The sequence below is a fragment of the Ovis aries genome, chromosome 6 (assembly GCF_016772045.2).
Source record: "Ovis aries strain OAR_USU_Benz2616 breed Rambouillet chromosome 6, ARS-UI_Ramb_v3.0, whole genome shotgun sequence".
NCBI lineage: Eukaryota > Metazoa > Chordata > Mammalia > Artiodactyla > Bovidae > Ovis > Ovis aries.
Window position 1 is genome coordinate 45029881 of NC_056059.1, and position 23986 is coordinate 45053866.

At 41.8% G+C, this 23986-nt stretch overlaps 1 protein-coding gene across 2 annotated transcripts in view; it reads right to left on the reverse strand.

Annotated features, from left to right (window-relative positions):
- CCDC149 (coiled-coil domain containing 149) overlaps positions 1–23986 on the reverse strand; it is a 115555-nt gene that overhangs the window by 52702 nt on the left and 38867 nt on the right. For both annotated transcript variants that reach the window (XM_015096417.4, XM_015096416.4), the window contains exons 2-4: positions 17215–17376; positions 15444–15482; positions 307–414 (exon numbers count right to left, since the gene is read on the reverse strand). In XM_015096417.4, the coding sequence (XP_014951903.2) occupies positions 307–414; positions 15444–15482; positions 17215–17376 (309 nt within the window). The remainder of the gene's footprint in view (positions 1–306; positions 415–15443; positions 15483–17214; positions 17377–23986) is intronic.

Consider the following 23986-nt stretch of genomic DNA (forward strand, 5'->3'; position numbering starts at 1 on the left):
TTGGGTTTTATTTTGCCCTCAACCACAATGTTATTCAGCACCAAGCTGAACATAATGAAACTTCTACAATGGGTTGTGACAATATTTTAGAGCAATCCAGAAACACACACAGGCGCATGTGCACGCATACATGCAAAGGGAATGTAATAAAGATAAGAAATGCTAAACTGAATTTCCATTATAAATGTAAAAATCTATAACAAATTTTTACGCAAATGCTGTATTACATTTTTCTGATGCACCATACATAAACCTATGGCACAAAATTACTCAGGAGAGCTTCTTGTCTTTAAATATTCACAGTACCTTATTGTCACCCTGGACTTCTCCGAGCCTTTGCTGAAGTTCTTTAATTTCTTCTCCCAGATGTTTATTTCGGTCCTGAGAATCTCTCAATAGTTGTGCAAGATTAGCCTGCAAATATCAACACATTATGAAATATAATCAGAAATGGAGGACTGGAGAAATGTGAGGCTTTATTAGGCTTATTGCAGTCAGCATCCAAGCCCAGCTGAAGCACACAAAGCCCTTTAGAGCAAACACATGTACGAATATAGCAAGTGTGAAAATCATGCCACTGCAACCGCATGGAGGGAAATAAAACTGGCCATGAACCTCAATTTGGGGATGTTCTTTATTTCCAGAATGCCTCACAGACAAGTGATGGAGGACTTGGTCTTACTTGACGTTTTTTTTAAAGCGCTCCTCATGAAAACTCTTATAAGCAGTCCTAGACTTCAATGCTAACTTTGGGCCAACAATAATGGAAAAGTTTCATTTCCTTGTTTGGATAGTTTTTTCCTTCAAATAGATCACGTTTAATGAACTTTTCTGTGCCACATTAATGCCCAGAATTTTGATTTTAAAAAAAAATCAGTTAGACAAGAGACCGGTGAGGTATCTTGATTGCAGAAATCAGGATCCAGGGTAATGGAACAACCTTCCGGGCTGCTTTGCTCACCTCCTTATTCCCCTGTTCTAGTTCCCAAAGTACCAAACAGCCAGGATGAGCGCCTTCCAGTCCAGTCTCTGTAATGGCATCGCTTCCTTAAGATTTCTTCCTGCTCAGACCAGATCCCACTAGCCCACATGGGCAGTTCTCCCCTCCCTCAGTCTAGCTTCATCAGCACATCATAGCCGGTTCCTCTGGACCGCTTGAGCATCCTTTACCATGCTCCCAACCTTCTCAGATTCCCTGAACCTGAATTTACATCTGTTCCCAAACTATGTGCATGCTTTCATCTATTCAAGCCTGTAACTTACTATTCAACTTTACCTCCCATGGCTGCTGCTTCTATACTATTCAAATTTTGCTAATTTGTTCTAATTCTCACCTTGCTTATTGTGCTCTCATCTAACACTCAGAAAGAAGAAATGAACTGTTCAAAGGTAGAGATTCTTTTTCCTCCTTCCTAAGCTTCCAAGGACATTGCTCCAGAAAGTGCTCTCATTTCAGCAAATGTTTTAAAGACTCCTGATGAATAAATGAATGACGGAAGGAGGGAGGCAAGCAAGCCAGCAATCGGAATATGACTCCTGAAGAGGCATTTTTCAGAAACAGTCATATAAGGGGTTTGAGAGTCATCTTAGATTCCTGCCCTGGGATAGCTGAAGAAACTCAAATCCAGAGACATTGCAGATGAGTGCAAATGCAGTTGGCTAAATCTCGAAAGACTTCAATGCTAATACTTCCAGGAATACTCAGTTATGTTAGGTAATCAAAGGGGAATGAAAGCGAAAGACTAATATAAAGACTAACCCTTGGCTCATGCTTGACTCCTCGCTTTATTTCATCTCCCATATTCCAGCCGTCGGGATATCCAGCATCTCCACTGTCAAGGTAGGCCCCCATTCAGCTCCTCGCGAGCCCACTTCTGGCTGATCCCCGCATAGTGCAGGCAGGACCCATCTCAGCATCGCTCTCTCTGTTGGTTCTTTTGGACTAGAATGCTCTCCCTCCCAGATGCCTCTTGGCTCACTCCCTGACCTTTTTGAGGTCTTTGTTCAAAGTGCATCATTTCAAAGGGCCCACGTGGACCACTGTCTAATGGTGCAAACTGCCCACCTCCCCTGAATGCCCAAGCCCTTTCCCCTGCACTACTTTTTATTTCCATAGCACTTGCCATCTCTTAACATACTATGTAATTTACTTTCTTGTTTATTGCCATATGTTGACATATGTTTATTGCTCAGTGTTTATGTCCTGTCTCTCTCTCCCTAATAAGAGAGAAGCTCCGTTAAAGGGCAAGGAACTTTGTTCTCTCTACTGGTCTACCTCGAGAACCTAGTGGATGCTCCATAAATATTTCTTAAATTAAGAGGTTGAGTCTGAAGATTGTGGTCCTAGCCTAGAGAAATATCTAGAATAACAAAATACTGAAACCAGTTCATAGAACATAACGTTGCATAGAAACCCCGCTCATCCCCACTTGGCAGGATTCAACCCAGCCCTGATTTCCACTTGCTTATTTGTGAACATTATTCAAAAACGTGATCTAATTCTCAACCCCATATTTGCCAATCTCATATCTTGTAATAGTTGTTTTCCAATTTTCTCAGATTCCTGTCCTTATCAGATAAAAATTTGGTAGAGGATAAGGAAAATTCACCCCCATTTTGCAGGCAGGAGAGCAAAGAAACAAGAGATACTGTGATCAACAGACGACTTTTGGAAATTTCTCCAGAAGGAATCATAGACTAAGTTGGGTCCCAGTTCTGCCACTAACTGGACTGGGTGACCTTGAGTAAGTCTCTTAACCTCTTGAGTTTCTTCACCCATGAAATGGAGCTAACCATACGTACTTCATGTAGTAAATTGATACTTTCATTGAATAATGAACCTAGGACATCTTCTGCAGTGCTTGATGTATCGTAGGCGCTGGTTAAAGGCTGGTCATCTCTCTTTGACTCTGCCCTTCCAGTGGCTCCAATTCACTCACTCAGGGGACAGTTGGGCAGATTGGCAGAAAGGCTCCTTGGATATAGCTGTCTCCTTTGTCATCCTGCCCCTGCACTCAGTCACCTATTCATTTAGACAACAAATATTTAGGGAGTGCCCACTATGTGTCAGGCACAATTTTTAGACTCTGGAGATACAACAGTGAGCAATACAGACTAAGTCTTGTGAAATGAAACATTTCCTGCCATATCAGTGGGCAAGAAATGTCACAGCCATCCATGACTTCTGGTCTCCTAATGTGAATGGGGGCTCACAAAAGGGAACACTATACCAGCAATCCGACAGATGCTGCCACCCCACAATGGCGATTGCCGAGGAAGGGGTTAGGGGGCTGCAAGAAGCAGCCAAAGCCACACCTGCCACCCCTTAAGGTGAACAAGGAATTAAGGATGTAAACATTCTAGAAACAGGATTTGGCCCCAGATAGTTGAGGCGCATATGAAAGGAATGAATTCAGTGAGCCCAGAGGCTTGCATCTTCCCACACATAGAAGAACACTAAATTCCTCAGCTTGATATCTGGTTTTCCTAACTGCTTAACAATAATCTTTGATGCTCAGACTGACTGTCTGGCCCCTTTATTGCAAACTTGTATATAGCCTGACTCTCTCCTGCCTCCTCAGAACAGTTTTCTCAGAGCTATTGAGATGCTGCCTCCAGAGCTCAGAGTCCTTAACATTCCCACCAAATCAGATAACTCTCTACTTTCAAAGTTGTGACGAGTTTTTTAGTCCACAGCCCCTTGCCCTTGTAAACTTACATTTTAATAAATGACATTATATTAACTGTATTCTATTACAACAAAATGAATAGTGACCGATGAGCTAAATGATGAGTGCTTTGTGAAACAAACACAGCAGGCAAAGGGAACAGTGTGTGCTGGGGAAAGACCATAGAAGGTGCCACAAGGAAGGCCGCATTAAACCAAGACTTGAAAAAGGAGGAACAGCAAGCACGAGCCTTGTGGATATCCTGGGGAAAGTTCCAGGTAGAGTGAAGGCAACCGGCTTCCTCTCGCTCTCACGTCACAAGATTCCCACTTTGGAAAACAGTTCAAGACCACTAGAGCAGGTAAACCCCAGGTACTGCAGTAGAGAGATTCAATTCTTGATTTTCTTTTCTGGGTTCCTCCCCTCCTTCTTGCAGCTCTCCTGTGCTAGCACAAAGTATCACAAGCGGGCAGCCTCTCCTTTTCCTCCAGGGAACTCCAGAACACTTCCCAGACATTAGCTCAGCAAGCATAATCCCTCCGCAGCAGATGGAGGGACAGGCACCCCAGGCCAGAGGGACTGGCCCAGAGGCAGGGTGCAAGGAGCAGCCCAGTGCTGGCTGGTGCGTGGTTGAAAGTGTCCTCAGGGAGTCTGCTGGCACCTCCATGCGGCATCCCAGCACCCCATCTGCAGGAGACACGGCAAAATTCACCTTCACGGGAGCCTGCTTCTCTTAAAACAGTGGAAGAGATGTTCAGAAGGAAGCGCTTGTGGGAGCAACAGTGAAAATTAACAACAACAAAAAAAATCTGCAACGTCCTTGACCTGATCTTTCTGAATCAATCACTGCTTGAGCCCCTTAGGTGGGTGGGAAGACCCTGACATATGTTCGCTGATGTAACTACAACAGCTTAACCTGCACAGCTTGAACTCTTGGTGGTGAAAGACCCTGACCTGCAATCTGTCACAGATCAGTATTTGTGCAAAATACAATGGAGATCAATTCCTAGGAAAACAAACTGAAGAAGACCTCAAGGCCCCAAGTGTTTGTTAGATTCACCTGACATAAAATCACACATACTGTCAGACTGCTGGCAAGGAAATATATACATTTACCATATGTAAAATAGATAGCCAGTGGGAATTTGATGTATGATGCAGGGAACCCAAAGCCAGTGCTCTATGGAGGGATGGGGTAGGAAGGGAGGTGGGAAGGAGATTCAGGAGTTGGGGGACACATGTATGTCTATGGCTGTTTCATGTTGATGTATGGCAGATGCCTTTACAATACTGTAAATTAATTATCTTCTAACTAAAAAAAAATTAACACCTGCTCTCAATTCCTGCACTTATCTTTGTCACAGGGACCAGAAATAGCAGCTTGCAGCCTTTCACTGGTCCTTAGGCCCTGTTTTGAACAGCATTCGGCCCAAAGATACTTCCTGGTACTTGGGTGTTAAGAGCAAGGCAAGCACCCAGTTTATATATCAAAGGTTCCAGAGATATGTGAAGCAGAGGACAGGGCTGCTTTAGGAAACAGCGATTCAGAGACATAGTGATGTGAGCGTCAAACATTATTTACTCTGCAGCCTGGCTGAAAAGAAATCTACTAAAATAAAGTCAAGCATTTCGACAGTAGCTACAAAACAATGGTTAATTAGAATCACATCGCCTCCAAGGAAATTCACCTTAAATCTACCCCAGCTTTCAAACTGACCCTTGGGGTAGGGAAGGGTGGGGGAGATCCCCCTTTTAAAGCAGGTGACTGTAATTTTCTTTCCCATTTCATAGGCTGGCTTACTTGTCAATACACAATTCTTTTCTATTCAGTCCTTCCACCTCCTCAACTCCCAAACAATAACTTTGAAAACTAGAAAATGACTATTCTGTTACAGTGCCTAATTCCTTGACAAACACCTTAAAGAACAAAAAAAGAGAGAGAGAAAGAAAAGTAGTACATTTCAAAGCACTCAAAATAGAGGAGAAAAGTTCACACAATTCTTTTGACCAAAAATAACACCCATGACTCACACACATTCACTATAACCATCCATCAAGCTAACACGCAGCGCCTGCTTATAATTTATCAGCTATGCAGAGCGTTTGTCTCTGTGTTATTGAGAAGGACTCTGTGACCATCAGTTTAGAATAGCTGCACGATGTAAAGGAAATGTCAGGGAAGAAGTGGCGGACCGTCTAACACTGGAAAGGATTTCACAGGGAAGAAAACAAAACCGAGAGATTATTTCCTCTAAATCTCTGGGGCAAGGAGTAGCATAAATAGCAAAACATGAAAAGGTTTCAAAAGAAGCCTCTTTTAAATATTCAGATATAGCCAAGGCTGATGTTAAAAGGTTGACATTTTCACTCTGATAATAGTGGGATGCTGAATATACTAGAGTATATTGTAGAAGCTATATATTTAAGTCACTCTTTCTAGTTTGGAGTTTCTATATTAAAATTGTGATGGGGAAAAGAGAGAAGACAGATTTGATGAAAACGTGGCTGGGAGACCCGAGGCTGAAAGGACATGGCGGCTGTCTATTCTAACACACCTTCCTTTGTCAAGGATCCAGTCAACCCCCAGTTACAATGGATATTCACAAAAGCGCCAGCCAAGGCCAGCCCCTGGGGTGGGGACTATGATGCTTGTGGAAATTCTCTCTGCACAGAGATGAAGACTACACATCCTGACAGTTGTTATAAATGCAGAGGTCTGGGAGTTGAGAGAGCTGTGTGCGTCTTGCCCCAACCTCTCTGCATTTTTGCAGAAATTCTCAGTGAGGCAGACTGGTCACATTAACAAGGAGAGCTGTCGTTGCTTTCTTCAAGTCCTGCTGCATCTTAAACTCTGGCTCTTGCCTCTCCCACTGTGTTTGAATTCCTTCATAGATGTCAGAAAATACATAGAAATTTACACTATAGATGCAATACATTTTTTAAACTTATAAGAAGTGGTGGGAGGTTTTTTTTTTTTTTTTAATGGTATATCACATTGGCAATAACAATCTCTTTGAAGGACCCCTGTTTTCTAAGATCAAGTAACCAAGACTGGTTTACAAGGAGGGGAATTCAGGATATCAGTTACAAGAAGTAGCCCTAAAGCTTTTAGGTGGGGAGACAAGATCCATTGTATACCAATTTTCTCACTGATGTAAGAAATGAAAAGCTGGACATGAGATCAGTATTTGTCACCCCAAAATATACTCCTCTGCCATGAAAATTATTTTGATCTGAAGGCAACTGAGAATCAACAAACACTGAGAATGTTCTCCCTTCCCCCTTTCAGCCTAAAAACAGGGCATAAATTTCTATTTGTGAGGATATCCTACCCTCTCTGTAGTACCAGGAAGGGAAGAGCATCTCTTATCACCGGACACAGAGAACTGGCACCATGATGAGTCTGTACAAACAAACCTTACCAAAATAACCCTATCTTCTGTTAGTTTTCCTATATATATCTCTAGTTACTGTCCCACAATTTACCATCCCTGGAAGCCCACATGCCCTTTCCTTTTATTAAAATGGTATGTAAACCCCTCCCAAACCAGTCTAAATAATTCTTTTGAGTTTTACTTCCCTGGCGGCTCAGACAATAAAGAATCCACCTACAATGTAGGAAACCTGGGTTCAACTCTGAGGTCAGAAGATCCCCTGGAGTAAGGCATGGCAACCCACACCAGTATTCTTGCCTGGAGAATTCCACAGACAGAGGGTCCTGGTGGGCTACAGTCCACGGGGTCATAAAGGGCCGGACACGACTAAGCGACAAACACTTTTACTTTTTTTTCTTCTCTGTGAACTTCCATGCACATAAAACATTTATAAAATTGCTTTTTTCTCCTGTTATCTGCTTTTTTCAGTTAAATTTGCAGGCCCCCATGCACTGAACCTAAGAAGGTAGAGGAAAAGATTTTCCTCTCCAACAGATAAAAACAAAATGAAAGAAAGTGATGAAAAGTTTAACATTAACCTTCCAACCTTGCACTAACCAGACACTGGGAAGGGCAGCAAAATGGGAAGACCACGTGTTTTCACCCAAGTTCTTAAATAATTCAGCCACCTGGAGGGGAAAGGAGCAACATTTCAGTTACGATCCCTTGAGTTATCCTGAAAACTTTGTAATTTATTAGACATACACCACTTCAGAAACCTAGCCATGGAAAAGTCATCATAATGACTCTCATAATTCTCCATCATAACGTAAAAGTGATGTGTACCAGAAAATCCTGTAACTGCCTTCTCAGCTAGCTGACATATCAAAACCAGGATTTAAAAATTGGAGGGGGAAAAAAAAAAAATAAGAGAGAGGCAGGTAAAAACGTGGCCTTAAGAAGACTACTTTTTTTTTTTTTAACTGTGAGGAAGACACCAGATTTAGAAAATGCTCCTCAACTACATAGTGTGTATCACCTGAACCCTTTAAACTCACACCTCCAGTAGTGTACTCAATTAAGCAAGAATATGTAAAAAAAAAACTTTGAGAAAATGTGGAGTATACTTGAGTGGTGTGATTGATAGCAAATTTAATTGCAATTTCTACTCTGCTGCTTTGGTCCTACATCGACTCCTGTGTTAACAGAGTGAAACTTGCTTTGCTGAGCAATGGCCCCCTGCTCATAGTAACTGCCAAAGTGATGACCTCTGCTACAGCAACAGCTTTCTTATTTACAAAAAACCACCACTGGAAAGAGAGTTCATTCTACACAGTCACACAGAGTTTTTGGCTGCGTAAGGAGCCCTTGGTCCAACTGCTCTTCACCTCACAATCTCCAAACACACACTGGCGAAGGCAGGCATTTCCAGGCCCACAGGCAAATGCTCTTCTATGGGCTGAGGAGGTTGCTATATAAATGTTTGCTTAATCTTGGCCATTATGGTTCTGCATCTGCCACTTTAGCGGATCCTGTAATAGCTCCCAAGTTCTTTAGACTCACTGAGCTTAAATCGCTCCGTCTATAAATGGGGGGAAGCCCTCACCTTCCTGACAAAAGTTGTTGCAAGGACTCGAAGGGCTTCCAAGAACAAGGCGGTAGCGCTCAGAATGAAGTTACAGTTGTATGTGTTGGGGGAGGGGGGTGGTTCCCGCAGGCTGAACCCTGGATTTCTTCCCAGTTTCCCTGGTGTAACAGTGAAGCAGTACTGTTCAAAGTGTTATAAAAAGAAACGTCTCAAAGCACTCAAGACCTTTGAAGGAAGTTTTAGGTTCTGAGCATCAAACTGGAATGCGTATACAAAGTTGCTCTGATTTGTGGTCATGGGGGACTAAAATAAGATTGACCAAGAAGATTTTCTGCTGAAGCAAAAGGCTCCCTCCCATTCTACAAAGGGTCATCCTGTGCTCTGATTTCTCCAAGGTTGTCATTCTGGCGCATGTCATCATCCAAATAAGCCATCACTTTTTAAGGGAAGAAAGCAAACGCTCCCTCCCGAACCAAGAGGAATACCTCCCCTGGTACCTCGGCTTGAAATCAAAACAGGCAAAGACAAAGATGTGCTTCATTGTTTATTCAAGGAGGAGTCTGCTAGGGGGAAATTGCGTTGCCATGACCCCAAAGAATCCCAACCTATAAGAAGATTAACCCCAGATCATTTAAATTCCCCTTTATCTCCTTTGGAGGAACTGCTTGTTTAGCAAAAGAAAAATATTTAAAGGGTCATCTGAGAGCTTTTGGTGATCTTGCACTGCACTGCAGAGAGGTGCTCTGTGTATAGTTCTGCCTGGAGTATCAAGAAAAAATTTTCATTTCAATATCCCCTGAGAAGCTATTAGTGAAATCACTGTTGTCACGATTTCTTCACTGCTTCTTTAACAGATGATTTGCCATTGGAAATAGAGTTGTTTTACAAAGGATTCTAAATTCTAAAAGAAAGCCTCGATTGACAACCATATTTCTGGAACTACAAACATGAATGTTCTTGTCTATCCTGAGAGGAGGAGACAAAAAACAGGTAGATATTATGACCAAACACTGGTTGCCACAAGAAAGAACACTGGCCTAACAGATAAAGATTTCTAGCTCAGTTTCTGGTTCTCAACCACTGCTTAAGCAGAGGGCTTCAGATGAAGCACTTCATCTTTGAATTTCCAAAACAGGTCAGATTAAATGTTGACTATGCTTTTTCCTGGACTTCCCTGGTGGCTCAGATGGTAAAGAATCTGCCTGCAATGCAGGAGACCTGGGTTCAATCCCTGGGATGGGCAGATGGCCTGGAGGAAGGCATAGCAACCCACTCCAGTATTCTTGCCTGGAGAATCCCCATGGATAGAGGAGCCTGGCGATCTACAATCCATGGGGTCACAAAGAGTCGGACATGAATGAGTGACTGAACACATGTTCTTTCCAATTCAAACAGCCTCAGAGTCAAATAAGGAACAAAAACCTAAATTAGAACACTGAACAACACACTGGCACATTTGGATTTTTAGTCCTGTTCTATTCACCTGCTGTATGACCTTGGACAAGTCACAAGAAAAATGAAAGAATTAGCCAACACCCACTGAACACCCCATGGGATCACAAAGAGTCAGACACTACTGAGCAACTGAATAACAACACCACTGAGCACTCACCAAGCACAAGGCAATGGGCTTTATCCATGTTATCACAGTAATTCTTTATAAAAATTGTATGAATCTATTTCATGATTATGTTCATTTCAGAGAGGAGGAAACTGAGTCTCAGAAAGGTTACACAGCTTGCCCTAGATCACCCAGTCAGCAAGTCAAAGTATTATACTTGAATTCCCCAAGTTGGATGCCAGAACCTCAGCTTTTATCTATTGCCATGCAGGGCGCTGCCTTTCAACTTTAGGAAAGACCTAACTTGCCGTGTGGCCACAGAAGCCAGCTGGGAGACGACACACACACATAGATTCATGTGCGCAGGCACACCGCACGCACACGGCCTCTGGAAAGCGCAAAGCACTGCAAAGCTGCGGATGTGGTACTGCTCCTACCTATATTTGAGAAGAACTTGAAGCTCGAGCCGTGACAACAAAGCACCACAGACTGGGTGGCTTATAAACACAGACGTTTACTTCTCACAGTTTTAGAGGCAGGGAGTTGGAGATCAAGGTGCCAGCATAGTCAGGTTCTGGGGAGCGCCCTCTCTCAGGTGGTAGGTTTCTGGTTTTGCACTCACATGGCAGAGAAAGCATGCTCTCTCATAACTCTCAGAAGGGCGCTGAATCCTTTCATGAGGACTCTACCCTCATGACCTCATCTACCTCTCAGAGGCCCCACCTCCTAACACCATCACACTGAGGAGCAGAGTTTCAACATGGGAATTTAGTGGCGGGGGCGGGGAGATGTAAACATTCAGTCCATATGACGGTGATGATGATAGTAATCTCTCCATCCGAGCTGAAGAGGGGAGGAAATAGGAATCCCTCCTTCAAGTCAAGAAACTGCAGCCACGGTTTCAAGGCCTGTGGCCGATGAGATCCTCAATGCTGCATCTTCCCCTTTTCCAATGTGGGGATCTCTTGACCCCCTTCCACGTCCCATCTGTTGCCCCGGCAGCTGGTTCTCATTCCAATGCCTTCTGCTAACACAGGTACATTTGCTTTGCAGCTGTAGGGTAAAAACTTCACCTACTGTTTTGCCTTTGGGATAAACACGCAATATAAGACAGGAGACACTAGGTCAGGGTGCACATTTCTATCCCTCGTTCCTGCTGATGAAAAAAGTGAAGAAGGTAATTGTGCCTCTCTCATCCAGTACCAGCACACAGATGCTAAAGCTATCTGCTTTTGGCCAAATGGAAAGTTTCACTGTAACCAGCACCTGCAAATTTAACAGTGCTCTTCTCCACACTGAGCTAATGAAGAGAGCATCTGAACACCCTTGCCCACCCAAAAACCAACAGCATACTTTTATAAATCAACTAAAGGTAAACAAAATTTGAAAACCAGTATTTTAAACAGGTAAGAATTTTTCCACAAATACTAGAACTATTCTCTCCCCACCCCATTGTTTATCAATACATTTCTTCCATTACTAAGCCAGAATTCCTTCCCTGGCTTTGGGCTATAATTTTCTCTCCATTGCACCGACTACCATTTAACATCCTATATATTTTAATCATTTTGTTTATTGTCTGCTCACAGCATCTCTATGAGACTTAAGGTAACTATATTATTTATCATCCAAATCAAGACACTCTGGAGAGAGAAGGGACCACTAACACAAATTATGTCAGGACAGGAACTTTCCTGGCAGTCCAGTGGTTCAGAGTTTGCCTTCCAAAGCAGGGGGTGTGGGTCCCATCCCTGGTTGGGTAGCTAAGATCCCACATGCCTCCTGGTCTATCTCTCTATGTGTGTGTGTATATACATATATATATATATATAATATATATATGTATGTGTATATATATAACATATATATTTATATTAAAAATATATATATATAAAACAGAAGCAATATTGTAACAAATGGAATGAAGACTTTCAAAATGGTCCCATTCCAGTATTCTTGCCTGGGTAATTCCATGGACAGAGGAGCCTGGCAGGCTGCAGTCCATGGGGTCACAAAAAGAGTAGGACAACCACATCAAAAAAATCTTACGTAAAAATAAAATTATGCCAGGACAAGAGGTGCAAATGACAATGATCTTGAGCCATTTAGGTTCCACACGCTCAAGGATTCGGGTCTGACTTTTTTCACTCCTGCGTTCCTAGTGTCTAATCAGCACAGGATACCCATAAGGTGTTCCATAAACTCTTACTGAACCATGGTGGCTCATTCTTAGAGAGAAGAGTCCTTACCAGAAGAGTCCTGACAAAGGCACACAAGTATACAGTTGTTAAAACAGAAAGGGATGATCAGGAGGGGGAGAGGATGATAAATATTCATTGATCCTCACCCTGGGCCAGGCACTGTGCTGAAGACTCCACTTTTGTTATCTCCTTTGTTCCTCACAGCCACACCATGCAGTGGGCACCATATTTATTCCCATTTTGTAGATTCTTCTGGTTACACTTGGCAGCTTGAAATAGCTTGGCCCAAAGAGGAAGTTACTGGCTCCTAGAACTTCAGAAGGGTTGGGTGAGCAGCCACCTTGGGAGGCAGAAATGCAGCCCGGCCTCAGGACCAGCTACCACCAGCACTCAGGGGCCCCCAGGTTTTTCCCCTGGCTTCAGTAGAGTCTCACCAAGTCTCAGGCCCCGAAAAGAAACTTTCCAAGGCACGTGATTAGTTTAGTGGGCGTCACTGCTGGCCCTTCCATCCCCGGTGATTAATCTAAGCCAATTAATGAATAGTATCCTCCCAGTGAGCACTCAGACCAGGAAGAAGGACATATCCTACATTGGCCCAGTGAGACTGGAGGGAAGGGCTTATATTCCAGGGGTGGGTTTTCGGTCTTTCCTGCTTACGGGAACTGGCCTCAGGAGAAAGCTGATGCTAAATTCAAGAAGAAACTGATGTTAAAATTGGCACAGTGATAGAATGGTCAAATAAAATATACGATTCCCAGCTCAATGTGAACTTCAGATTAACAGTCAATATTGTTTTAGTTAAGTAAATATTATTGCATGATACATGAAATTGAAAGTGTTAGTCGCTCAGTCGTGTCTGACTCTTTGCAACCCCATGCCCTGTAGCTCATCAGGCTCCTCTGTTGATGGAATTCTCCAGGTAAGAATACTGGAGTGGGTAGCCATTTCCTTCCCCAGGGGATCTTCCTGACCCAGGGATCGAACCCACGTCTCCTGCATTGCAGGCAGATTCTTTACCGTTTGAGCCACCGGGAAAGTCCCACAGTCTTACACTAAAAAGGTATTCATGGTCCATCTGAAATCCAAGATTTGATTCACTGTATGTTTCTTTGGTAAGTATGGTAGAGAAGAGAGAATGAGTACATGACACTACAGCACCCGAGACTTGCACTACCTCTCAACTCGCGGTTACACAAGGGTATCAACTCCTTTACTGTTTGAGCAGTTTAGAATGCCTGTCACTGGTACCCCAGTCCACCCTATGCCATCCATCACAGGCAGGAAGGGTGCAGAGCCCAAGCTCACACCACCACACTAAATCCTAAAGGGACAGAAACCAAATGCCATATTAAAAGCTACAAAGCCAGAACGTAGGACATTGAACCTGTTTGTTTGTTTCCAGAGCTGTAAGAATGCAGCTTGACAGACTTACTGGAATTCATCAGATTCTCTTCAGTCAATGTAAATTTTTTATTATAAAGTCACGGAACGTGAATTCACTTACCCTGTAAAACTCCTCCATGAATACTAACAAACCCTAAAATCGCGGCAAAGATGACAGCTCATAGACACCAAAAACAAAAACATAAGCGATCCCACACTACGGATCCCAATTTTAAAACATTCATGATAAATTTCCACATCGTTTTGTTTAGGAAAAAACCATCAATTAGCTCCATAGAAGAATCTGATATTAGCTCAAAGCTGGAGCATTACAAAATAATCAAATAAAATAGGAAAGGAATATGGGAGTGACCAGAACTGAATGCCTGAAAGGGTAACCATAGGACTGAATTGTTATTTAAGAGTAAATGGGGTGGGTGTGTGTGTGTGTGTGTGTGTGTGTGTGTGTGTGTGTGTGTCTACAGTTTACGCAGCCATGAGTCTTACGTGTTTATATGCTGTGCCAGGTATATGATCAATGAACAAAAACAGGATGTTGGCTGAGCCATTACAGCTCTGAAGACAGCAAACAGTTTCTGAGTCCTTATTTTCATCCACCAGTTTTGAAGCCCTGCTCTGGTGTAGCGGGTTTCCCATAACATGGAACATACAACATTAATATCACCATCATCCAGGCTGCCTTCAAGCCCATGAAAGGTTACTAGTCAGGGTGTGTCACTATAGAAAATTGTGAAGTTAAGGAAACAGCTAACAAGATATCTTTGAAAAAAGAATATATATATATATGTATGAATACAACTGGATTTTAAAAATTTGATGTATGATATTCCTGGATGTAATCCTATAAAAGTGTTAACTATCCCTACAGCAATCTATAAATTTAAGAAAACTCCAATCAAAATACCAACAGGAATGGGTTTGGGTGGGGTGGGGATCAGAGGAGGACTTGATAAAATATTTGTCAGTTATTTTTATATATATATATATATATATATATATTATATATATATAAAAGAAATCTGAAAAGAAAGAGCAAAGCTAAGGATAACAGCTCAAACAGGTACTGAAAGTATAAACAAAACAGAATAATGTGGTACAAGTAGGGTGGTACTGAAGCTCAATGGAACAAACAGAAAGTCCAGAAACACACGTACGCACATATACACAAGGTACGGATTTGTTCATTGATCAAAGTGGGCACCTAAAATCTGTGGGAAATGGATTCATCAATAAACAATGCTGGTTACCATTCAGGAGAGAACATAAATGGCTCATGAGTTTTTCTGGTAAGATGCCTTTAAAAGTCTGAAGTGGCAGAATGACATTCATCCATGGAACAGTGAGCTAAAGCCCGGTAGCAGTGCGCCCTCAACTCGTGGTTTTTCAACAGGGTCCCAACAAGAAAGGGAACACGCTCAACATGTGTGCCCTCTTCTATCCTGTTAGATGTCACTGTGTCTCCTTCACCCCATCCTTAGCTCCTCTTTGTAGTCAGTGTTTCTCAACCACACTTCCCCCAGTAATACAAACACCTCTGAGAAATTAAAAGATTTCTCTACCCATTTTGGGATTCCCTGATCCTCCAGTTGTTGTAAGACACCAATACAAACATCCTAAGAGTTACCAAAGGTCAGGAGTAAGTCTTACCTGTTTCCTCTTTTCAGGGGGAAGTGATGGATCTCCATCCTACAAAGAAACCAATGTTACATTTTATTTTTTTTAAAATCAGATATATGTAGGTTCAAGGAGCTGTACTGAACTATGAACTAAATTCAGACCCTCCCCACTCCCACCCCCTGCAACCAGCAATGTTCTGAACCAAACTAAAATATACTTTAAAAACTTATAACTGTAAACTGAACCAGAGTTATTTTGGGAAAACCTCTAAAGAATCACTTTCAATTAGGACCAGTCTATATGTTTTCTATAAGATGGTTGGATGGCATCACTGACTTGATGGACATGAGTTTGAGCAAGTTCCGGGAGCTGATGATGGACTGGGAAGCCTGGTGTACTGCAGTCCATGGGGTCGCAGAGTTGGACACGACTGAGTAACTGAACTGAACTGATAAATTTTCTAAACCTATGTGAGCCAAATAAATTCATTACTTAGATTTTTCAAAATTACTTTTGAGCACACTAAACTGAAATAGTATTTCATTTGGTTTGAGTTCCGTTTTTAAATAATTAGATTCAAGGTAATAGTAGTGGACACACATACACATGTGCATATACACACACACTTGAATTTTCTCTATAGGCAGAACAATTTGGGGACAGGATATGCCCAAAATAAAAGAAAACTAACTGAGAACTTCTAGCCCTATCAGATTTTTGTTTTAAAAGGATATAATTTCTGTCCCTCATGTGCCATCTGGGAATACATAAATATCTCAGGTAAATGATAAATGCTCAAGAAACAGTAGTCCTATATCTGATGCAGTCCTCATGCAAGTCAACGTTACTTTAACCTTAGGAATCTTTCTGTTGTATTTCTGTTGAGGACAATTCAATGACCCCAAGCAAAGCTGGTTAAATGTAAGCAATAGTGTCAGCACTTAAAAAAGAGATGGCATAAGTGAGAAAATATGAAGTGAGAACGCAAAATAGCACTATGCAGTTGGTATCCTCCAATTCATTTTAATTTGCATCCTTAAAAATTATGCCATATGAAAACTAGAGAAAATCTAATTGCCCAGGAGAGGGAAAGGTTTAAAAATTATGGAAATACTACTATGCAAATATTTTTTTAATGAGTTAAATCTGTATATATGGCCTAGAGAGATGTCCAAAATAAAGTGCTGAGCGAAAAGAGCAAGTTTTAGAGTAACATTTATATAAAGCTGTCCAATAGGAGTCTCTGCAATGAGGGACATGTCCCACAGCTAACTGTCCAATATAGCAGCCAGCATGGAAATGTTCTATATCAACACAATCCCATACGGTAGCCACCAGCCAACTATAGCGATTGAGCACACGAAATATGACGAGTCTGAGTGTTCAATTTTATTTAATTCTAATTAATTCAAAATGAAACTTTGACCACATGCAGCTAGCCAGTGGCTTCTGTATTAGCATAGATTTATAACATGAATCCTCCAGAAAAAAAAAAAAAAAAACGCTTCATACAATTCACTAATAAGTAAATAAGGCACACGCAGACACATTCAGATACGTGTGTACATTCACGGCTGCCAGAGCAAGTATCCGGAAGCATACACTTATCAACCAGCAAACGGTACTGGGTGTGGAGGAAGTGGGGTTGATGACTTTCATGTCCTGATAAAGTGAAAGACTTTCATGTCTTTCCATTTGGAAACTGTCTGGATTCAGCCCTCTTTAGAAGAGATCGCATGCTTAAAGCCCCTCTTTCTATCTCCACAAGGAAACGGGGACATCACCATAACGTAATACGTACGATGAGTTCGCGGTACTTCTTCTTCAGGGACTGGTGACGCTCTCGAAGCTGATTGGCCATGAGTTTGTACTGGTCCCTTTCCTGCTGGCATGTGTCCAGCTCCTTGGAAAGGATCAGCAGGGCTTCCTTCTTACTCTCCAGCTTCCTTTTACACACCAGGTACTGCAGAATAAACACATCCATGTGACTCAGAACTGTTATCAAGCCTCCTTCCTTTCACCCGCGTTGGAGTTCACACACTCTGCAGGGTTGATTTTGCTTTGTTGCTTTTTGTCTTCAGAGATCATATACCCAGAGACATTTGTCATTCAATGACACACGAGCCCAAAGGCTGCTAAAGTACCTGACACAGTGCCCTTGTGACAGAACCAAAACCGTGGACATTCGTGAAGTTTGGCCAACTGAGACAGGGAAAATAATTGGTAAGTTAAAGAGCACAATCCTTTTAAACAATTCCATAGTTAAATAGATAACAGGATGCCAAATTTTGTTTCAAAAGGTATTTATATATCCTGATAAGACTGTTAAAATTCTATTAAAATTTTACAAAATAACATAACATAAATTTAGTAAAAATTCTGTATATTACTAATAATTATCTCTTGGTAGCAAAATTATTTGCATGTTTTCTTTAATCTTTATACTTTTTTATGTTTGCCAAATGTTCTAGAATACACCTATATTATTTCTATAATTTTAAAAAATACCAAAAATGTAATAAAAAATAATTTGATCAAAATATACTTTACTACAATAGATTGCACCTGCCCATGCAACCCAGTAGACATTTTCTCACTTGAGAGTTTTTGTTCACTAAAATCGGGCAGAGGTGCACACTTTTTTCCAGGATTCAAGTGCAAATACCCACCACCCAGAGACCAATTTTATGAGTGAAATATTTTAGTCACACTGAATTATCCATCTTGCTGGAACTCTTCCTCAGAGTTGCAGGATATCTTCGTCCCTCCATTGCCCCACTCCCCCAATGATGGACAGACCCTCACTTGACAATCACCCACCACCTGGGCCAGCGTGAGCCCGATTGGGATTCTGTCCTTTTACTGGGTCTATTGCACCGTCTGGTGTTATTCTCATATGTGAGATGTGGCACTAAATACCTTTTGAATTTGCCCCGTAAAAGACCAAATTCAGAGCATTCATGAAAACAATTTATAGTTTCATTATACACTCTGACATGAGCACTTTGTCATTACGGACGCTCACACAAAGCAGACAGAGGATCAGCACTCCCATACCATTCGAGTCAATGCTCTTTTATGGACAAAAAGCATTTCTCATATATAGTGCTTGCTTGGAACTGACTTTGTTAAGTTCAATTTCAAATAAATGAAAGGGGAAAAAGAGAGTTTTGTGCATTAGCACATTTTTTTCCTTAAAAAAAAAAAAAAGTAATTGCTTAGCTTCAAAAACAAAGGGGAAAGAAAAGCCATTCTGAGATGATTTGAGTTCTAAGAGAGGACACTTCCACCTTGGATGAATCTTATTCCAGGCAGTAATGAGGTTGGAATCCTGCCTTAAAACGTCCCAGATTTTAAGACTTTGACATCGTCTTCGTGGAGGCAAATGGTTCTGTTGCCACAGTGATTTCTCGAGAGTAAAATCCCCGACGTGTAAATATCAGAGAAGAGTAGCTCAAAAACCTGAACAGCAGTGTCCTCAGGGAGGTATTGAGATTTCACAGGAAAAAATACCATTTACACACAGTTTAACAGATCTACCCTCGCGCCTTCGTTTCTTTGCCTGTGATCAGCAGCTTCAGTTGGCAGTGCTATTAGTACCAGTGGCACAAAGACAATTGCCTTTGTCCCTTCAGATCCAAATCTAAGGGCCCACATATACTCCGATTCTTCCCACTTTGGGGCAGAAAATCACAATCATGTGTAGACGTTATAAGCTGAAGCAGGCAAGGTTAGAGTCACATCTGGTCTATTGAAGGCAACCAGGTAAGGTCCACCACTTACTGGCAAAGTGGAATTCAAGTTCCCTAACCTTGAACTGCAGTCTGTGAGGGTCCAAGAGAGAAGCCGTTTCTCTCTCAAAGCATGACCCACACTGGGCCTTGGAAGCTGTAAAGAACAGAAGTAGACACCCATCCCCTCTCTATCTAAGACACTTGGTAGAAAACAGGCACAGAGGTGCCTAAGACTCAGGGACCAAGGATTTGAGGAGCAGCATTGCTGCTGTTTGGTTGTCTTTAGGGTGTGGAAAACAAGACAATTATAAATTTCATCAAAGCATAAGAAACTCATTCTGTATAAAGATGAAGCCACTTCAAGAAAAGTATGGTCTTGAGAAAGCCACTGCTGGATGGTTCTTTCTTCTGCTTACTGTGGTCTAGAATGGTGAACTGCAAAAATGTTATTCCATGTCATTTGTTTCTATCAGCAGAACAAGCCTTAGGCTTAAGCCTTATTTATAAAATAGCTCCAAGTGCTGTCGCTCTGGCTGAAGACGGGACACCTCCTCTGTAGTTCTGCCACCTTGGTGCACTGGCATCAACCAGAGCCCTGCTCTATGTTACCCTGGGATGCTTGTGAAAATGCAGATTTCTGGGCCTGGGCTCAGACTGCTCACCCCCAGCTCACATATTGCCCAAATCGTCAACCTCTGGTGGTTGGCTCAGAAATCTGCTATTAGCACATGGCACAGGTGATTCTTACTCCACGTGTACTTTGAAAACCCAGGCTCTGGAGGCCTCAGTTTCACACTGTGAAGTCAGAAACAATGAACATAGTCTGGAGAGACTGAAAGGCCAGCGGCAGGCCAGAATTTCCAGACAAGCCTGTCTCAGGGCCATTCAGGGCTGTCTGAGCCCCCTTTTTATAGCACAGAAGGGTTCTGAACAAGTACAAGTAGGGACCATATTTTACCATCTGGCCAAAGAGCTTCTACATGCAGTCTCATTAAAATATCAATAGAAACTATGGGAGGTATATGGGAGTGGGGGTGGGGTGGGGTGTACTGGGGAATGGGACGGAATTTCTCATTCTTCTAAAATGGTAACAGTTTAGTCCCTGTGGTAGCAACTGCTAAATTGTCCTATTTCCTGTCCCTCCAATTGGAAACAAAAAACAAATGACAAAAAGGAAAGAAAAAGGTGCTGAAGATCCTCCTCCATGGGTCGTTCTGAACAACCAGGGAATGCACAGGTCCAGCCTCAGCCTTAGAAGGGACCAGAAATAGAACAGAAAGCGAGACAAGCCAATCATTGTGTATGGGGCGTCTCCGCTTCTAAAGGAGGATAAGTATGGCTGATGGAAGTGGTGGACAGTAGCAAACGACCAGGCAGAGCCAGGAGGCCTCCATGCAGATGTAGGTTAAGTGATGGGCTAATCATGACTTTTGGGACCCTGGGAAAGCCCCAGCAAACAGGAAACAAAACAAACTCATGCTGCCTGGGTCTGTTTCCACTCTTGGAAAATCAGCAGGGTTCCCAAGAGTGCCTCCTAACCTGAGGAACCCATGATTTCAACATCTCATCTAATATCACTGGGGTGCAGGGTGCTGGGGAAAACATTTGGGGGCAGGGCTCCAACCCAGGAGGCATGACTCACTTCCAGTGCCTAGCAATTGCCTCCTCTACCTCACCTAGGGCAGAGTTAGCTCAATGATTTCTAAAGATCACCTGCAGCAGTAACTTCAGGACAGCCACTTGGTTGGAAAGGGTTGTCAGGGCAAAGCAATAAGCACTGTGTTTGTGATAACCATCTAAGACAGAGTGAGAAAAGGCTAAATGTCTGCGTGGTTGTCGTTAGTACCTCTCGCCAGTATTTCTCGTTCTTCCTTACTTCCAGGCATCTGGCAGGACTGTTCTTCCCTCATTGCTTTGGAGTAAGGCAGAACCATGTAACTTGCTTTATACAGGAAAGGGGAACCGGAGGACTACGAGTCAGTTCCAGGATGGATGACCCCAAGCGTCAAGGTATGAATCACCAGCACAACTTGGATCATGGAACCACAGCAGACAACTGCTCTGAAGTCATTTGGGTCCACAGAGTAACCTGTGTGATCCAGAAATAAACTTTTGTACCGTTAAGATACAAAGATTAGGGGGTGTTTATTATCAGAGCACACCTTAGCCCATCCTGACTAACACGATCCAGAGCAGAGTATGAAGGTAGCCAGATTGGGGAGATCAAATCTGCCCTGCTCTGTGCTTCTAGTGAGTTACCACAATGATGATGAGGATCGCTATTATCACTATTATTATTGCTGTTAGCAACAACAAAACCATAGTTTTATGTCAAATGCTTTCCATGGATGATCTCCTTTAATTCCCACAGCACTGCAGGGGGGTTACTGTGTTATTTCAATGTACATTTCCTAAATGAGAAAGTGAGACTGAAAGAGTTTATGTAATATGCTAAGGGTTTAATAGAGCTAGAATCTGAACCCAAGTCTTTGTATAGCCAAGCTTGTGAAACCCCAATTTCTGACAAACCAAGCATTCCGTGAAAAAACAATCAGAATATTCATGGAGTTGGTTACTACATCTAGTTGGTATTTTCAGCATAGGGAAACTAAGAAAGGGGAATTTTAAATTTAGCTCCTTTTATGTTTAGAATCTCTTCACCCACCCTCTTCTAAAACTAGATACAAGGGCTGAGGAAGAAGGAAAAAATAAACAAAGAATTCATGAGCATCCCTCTCCTCTGCTCCTTGTGAGGGAGCCAAGTAAAGGCAACAAGGTTTCTATCCACTTAAAGGAAATGGGATAAGACTAGAGGCTGTTTTCTCAAAAGGCTTGGTTGCAACAATTTTCTATAAATTGTAGTTGGTCTCAATCATTCATTCAGGCAATACTTTCTGGGTGTCTTGTATGTGTTAGGCACCAAGCCAAACATTTGGTCTCTTAAATGGATAAATGATCCTGGGGATTTTGAGAAGGAAAAGCATGATACCTGGATAATAAGACATAATTTCCACAATCCCTTATGGGGTTTTCTAAAACGCCCAAAGTTTTGAAAACTGAAAATGTGTTCACATCTTGTTAGTGACCTCAGCTGATGTGAGGGTTTTTACTCTTATGCCACTGATTGTGAATATTCATACATTTGCTGAAGACAAATCAATGTGTTTGATTATTTGCTGCTGCCCAGAAGTCTACTGGGGTTGATACACAATATACACTTCACTTACTGCATTTCCTTTCAGATGCCAAAAATCCTGCCTCAGAAACATATCTGGGGGCCAAGGATATCAGATACAGAAACTGCCTTTTATTTTAAAGTCACCCTTGCAAATCTCTATATAGTCTCGAAGACACACTTGTGACAAAAATCAAATCTTTCTCAATTAATTATCCAAACCTAGGACATTATTAGATTTTTATTTCCTTATATAGGCAAGGAAAAACTGAAAATACGTTACATGCAGTAAATGTTCAAGCTGCCACAATGCTTACATGCCTATTCCCATCACCTCATAATGCTTTTATTCTTGAAAATTAGCACGAACACTGGAGCAGGGATAAACCTCCCAGATAACCCAAGTGACTTGCCCAGTTGCAAAGAACAAGGTTCCCAGCTGCCAGCATCTTCCATAACAGTGTCTTCCAAATTGTGGGTCACAATACATCAGTTTGTGTAATGAACTCAATTCAGCTGCTACCCTCATTTTCTTTAAAACAAAAACAAAACCAGAATAGAACAGAAAATAGTGTGAGCCCATGCAGTAAAGGTAAGTATTATTTCATGAAACGTTTGTCTGTTAATATGTGTGTAGGAACAAACACACTTTCTATGCATATTTTCAACATATTCTGGGACTGCCATTCTAAAGTTTGGAATTGACTTTTCTATAACAAGTTACTCCGTACATTTATTCATTCATTCAACAAATATTTAGTGAAAGACACTAAGAGAGGCAAGAATGGAGCTGGGGGGTAAAGCCATTATGTAATAGAATTAACCAGTTCTTTGGGGTTGAGGTGCAACTCAGATTAATTAATACCTGCTCTGCCTACCTCAGTGAGATTACTGGCAGGTTGAAATGCAAGGTATGATATTAATATTTGGCTTTGGAAACATTCTCAAAATTGAAGGTATTATTTTTTTTACAGCACTTAAAGCTTACAAAACATTTTCCCAGACACTCTCGTTTGATAGGCAACATTATATGACAATTTTAACAAAAACTGCTTTCCCCATTTTATAGACAAGATAGCTGAGATTAATTGTCTTTTTCAAAGTCACAATGCTAACAACTGTCAGCTCAAACTAGGGCTCTTAATTATAAATTTCAGATTCTTTTTAATATTCTGTATTGGTACCAATTAAATTATTAGCACTTCCACAAATCACCTCTCTTGGGTCAAACCATATTTTTAACAAGACACTCTTAGAGATAATTGTGTAACTGAAAACAATACATTTTATTTCATGGTATTTTGAGACCCTGTTTGGAAGACAGGCAGCCCTCCCGGGGCTCTTTCTTTTTTAAAAAATGTATTTATTTATTTTAATTGCAGGCTAATTACTTTATAATATTGTGGTGGTTTTCGCCATATATCAACATGAATCAGCCATGGGTGTACATGTGTCCCCCAATCCTGACCCCCCCCTCCACGCCATCCCTCTGGGTTGTCTCAGAACGCCGGCTTTGAGTGCCATGCTTCATGCATTGAACTTGCACTTTTACATATGGTAATACCCATGTTTCGATGCTATTCTCTCGAATCATCCCATCCTCGCCTTTTCCCACATAGTCCAAAAATCTGTTCTTTATATGTGTCTCTTTTGCTGTCTTGCAT